Source organism: Sminthopsis crassicaudata, chromosome 2 (genome assembly GCF_048593235.1).
Source record: "Sminthopsis crassicaudata isolate SCR6 chromosome 2, ASM4859323v1, whole genome shotgun sequence".
In the NCBI taxonomy this organism is placed as follows: Eukaryota; Metazoa; Chordata; class Mammalia; order Dasyuromorphia; family Dasyuridae; genus Sminthopsis; species Sminthopsis crassicaudata.
The window spans coordinates 59869094-59872209 of NC_133618.1; the positions used below are offsets into that span (position 1 = coordinate 59869094).

The window sequence follows — 3116 nt, forward strand, 5'->3', positions numbered from 1 at the left end:
GGCTCTCGGGCCGTCAGCGTTCCGGCCCTCGCACACTCCTCGGCACCCGGCGGCTCTCCCCCGGAGAGTTCGCCCGAGGCACATTTAAGCTGCATTTCAGGGTTACAAAGTGCGTTTCTGACTGACCTGTGAGGCAGGGGCGCAGGGGTAGCAGTAGTTTTAGGAACCGTGGAGGACGAGCCCACTGTGCACACCTTGCGTTTTCCCGGCAGGGAAACCGAGGCTTAGAGGAAGGGCTGGAGCTCAGACCCATTCCTAGGACACGTGCTTAGGACCCTTTAATCAGCTCTCGGGGTGGGCGAGTGGGCCGCCCGGACCTCAGTTTCTTCATCCACAGAATGGGAGGGCGGGGTGGTTGTCCCTTCCGCTCCAGCGGTCTGTGACGGCTCGGGCTGTCTGGAGGTCTCCGAGATCCCCCGCCCACCGGAGGGCCGAAGTCCAGAAGCTGACACGTTAATCGCCCCCCCCCCCCCCGGGATTTTCCAGGCTCCTACGGGAATAAATAAGGGGGTGTCAGCACACCCCTCCCCTCCCCCCGGAAACTGGGGGGCGCCCGAGCGCACAGACAGCGGGGGCTGCGTGTCTCCACAGAAACTGCTGACCATGGTGCCCACGGAGGAGGAGCGGCAGAAGATCCAGGAGGCCCAGGCGGCCAATCCGGACGTGCCCCTGGGCCCGGCCGAGAGCTTCCTGCTGACCCTCGCCTCGGTCGGCGGCCTGGCGGCCCGGCTGCAGCTGTGGGCCTTCAAGCTGGATTACGAGACCATGGAGCGGGTACGCGGAGCCGTGGGAATGGGCCCGCGGGGGAGGGCCACGGGAGGGCGCCTCCTACTGGTGTTTGGAGGCAAGAGGAGCCAGATGGGCAGAGGACCGATTCTTTGCAGAAAGTTGTCGGTAAAAGCGCTGCTTTAGTGGCACTTTTGGGGAGCTGGGGCAGCCGCTTCAGTGGGGTAACCTGGACTCCCTCCCCCGCCCACAGGAGATTGCGGAGCCCCTGTTTGACCTGAAGCTGGGGATGCAACAACTGGTCCAGAACCCCACGTTCCGCTGCATCCTGGCCACCCTCCTGGCCGTGGGCAACTTCCTCAACAACTCCCAGGTGAGTGGGCCCGGAAAGGGGCTTCCTGCCCCCACCTCAGTGTCCCCCCCCAAGGGCCCCATGGGGGGGGGGGAGGCGCCGAGCGCGGCAGGCTGAGCAGGTGACCTTGCAGAGCAGCGGATTTGAGCTGAGTTACCTGGAGAAGGTGTCCGAGGTGAAGGACACAGTGCGCAGGCAGTCCCTGCTCTACCATCTCTGCACCCTGGTGCTCCAGAGCCAGCCCGAGTCCTCCGACCTCTACTCGGAGATCCCAGCCCTCACCCGGTGTGCCAAGGTCAGTGGGGGGGGATAGGGGGGGAGGTGGAGGGCTGTGGGGGGGGCACGGCGCCTGGCCTGGGACACCTCCCTGCTTGCAGGTGGACTTTGAGGTGCTGGCCGAGAACCTGGAGCAGCTGGAGAAGCGGAGCCGGGCGGCCGAGGAGCACCTGAGGAGCCTGAGCAAGCACGACCTGACGCCGGCCCTGCGCGCCCGCCTCACCCACTTCCTCAGCCAGTGTGCCCGGCGCATCGCCATGCTCAAAGTGGTGCATCGGCGCACGTGCAACAGGTGCGGGGCCGGGAGGTAAGGTGGGGGCGGGGTCCAGCCCCGTGGCCCCGCCTCACGGCCCTTGCTCCCCCAGGTTCCGCGCCTTCCTGCTCTACTTGGGATACCCAGCAGAAGCAGCCCGGGAGGTGCGCGTGATGCCCTTCTGCCAGACGCTTCACGAGTTTGCCCTGGAGTACCGCACGTGCCGGGAGCGAGTCCTCCAGCAGCAGCGGAAGCGGGCCACCTACCGCGAGCGCAACAAGACTAGGGGGCGCATGATCACCGAGGTGAGCCTTCCGAGGCCCTCGCAGGACCCCTCCCCCCAAATCCCCTCATCCACGGGACTGAGACACCGCTGACCCTGCCCCTCTCCTGTCCAGACAGAGAAATTCTCTTCGGTGGCCGGGGAGACCTCGGGACTACTGCCTGTGCCGGTGGCCGTGGGCAGCGGGCCAGGTCAGGGGGACAAGGACACCGACGTCACCATGCGGAGCCTGCTGACCAGTGGGTCTGAAGCCCCCACCCACAGTCGAAGGAGCCGAGGTAAAGGGTGGGAATCGAGGCTTTCAGACCTTGCTTCTCCCCCTCCCTTTCCTGAACCCTCCGCCATCTCCCCAGGCATGGCCCCCAACTCCACAGCGGCCCCGGCGGCCCCCCCAGAGGAGCCCCCCGGCTCCAGCTCTCCCCCCGACGCCTCGGATGAGATCATGGACAGACTGGTACAGTCCGTGACCCGGAGCAGCCCGCGGGCCCTGGCTGCACGAGAGCGCAAGCGATCTCGGGGCAACAGGAAGTCCTGTAAGTCACAGTCTCTACTAAAAATGTCAATCCCTTAGAGCAATTCTGCTCACTTTACAAAAAAGCCAGCAGAGACCCTCAGAGGGAAGGGACACCGTTGCCCAGGTTCCAGTCTTTTTCACCAGTGCACTACCCTGGTCCCACTCCCTGTGGGCCTGCAGGGCCCTTACCCCCCCACACACACCCCAACCATCATCCCCATGGCTAACCTATGCTGTTTCCTCCCGCAGTGAGGAGGACTCTGAAAGGCGGCCTCGGCGATGACCTGGTGCAGGCATTGGGACTGAGCAAAGGGCCAGGTCTGGAGGTGTGAGAGGGGCGGTCCTCACTACCTCCCCCTCCAGGAACCTCCCAGAGCATGGCTTCCACTGTGGGGGAGGGCAGTGAGGGAGAAGAGGTGGAGAATTTGGGGGCCCAGGGGCCTGAACAGTATTACTTGTATATAAGCCTGTGTTGTGTGTGTGTGTCTGTGTGTGTGTGAGGTTGTGAGAGCCATTCCTAGCCTAGGAGAATAAAGATATTCCTTAACCAACCAACTGTGTTCTTTCCTGCTGGAAGGCATTTGAGCTTCTGGGGAAGGACAAAGGAGCCTGGGGCATCAGCCTCCAGCCCTGTTAGTCACTCAGTCTTGGCCAGTGCAGTAGGCTCTGTCCAGCAGGTGCCTCCCAGCACGTCAACACAGATACATGCAGC

General features: G+C 64.0%; 1 protein-coding gene across 2 annotated transcripts in view; it reads left to right on the top strand.

The window, feature by feature from the left end:
• Window positions 1-2953, top strand: part of FHOD1 (formin homology 2 domain containing 1) — a 32421-nt gene extending 29468 nt beyond the window's left edge. The window contains exons 15-22 of one of the 2 annotated variants that reach the window (XM_074286468.1): window positions 592-774; window positions 980-1099; window positions 1212-1373; window positions 1456-1646; window positions 1720-1912; window positions 2006-2168; window positions 2244-2423; window positions 2654-2953. In XM_074286468.1, the coding sequence (XP_074142569.1) occupies window positions 592-774; window positions 980-1099; window positions 1212-1373; window positions 1456-1646; window positions 1720-1912; window positions 2006-2168; window positions 2244-2423; window positions 2654-2736 (1275 nt within the window). In that variant the 3' untranslated portion in view covers window positions 2737-2953. Of the gene's footprint in view, window positions 1-591; window positions 775-979; window positions 1100-1211; window positions 1374-1455; window positions 1647-1719; window positions 1913-2005; window positions 2424-2653 lie in introns of both variants that reach the window. The other variant, XM_074286467.1, reaches the window with a different exon arrangement.
• The last annotated feature ends 163 nt before the right edge of the window (window positions 2954-3116 follow it).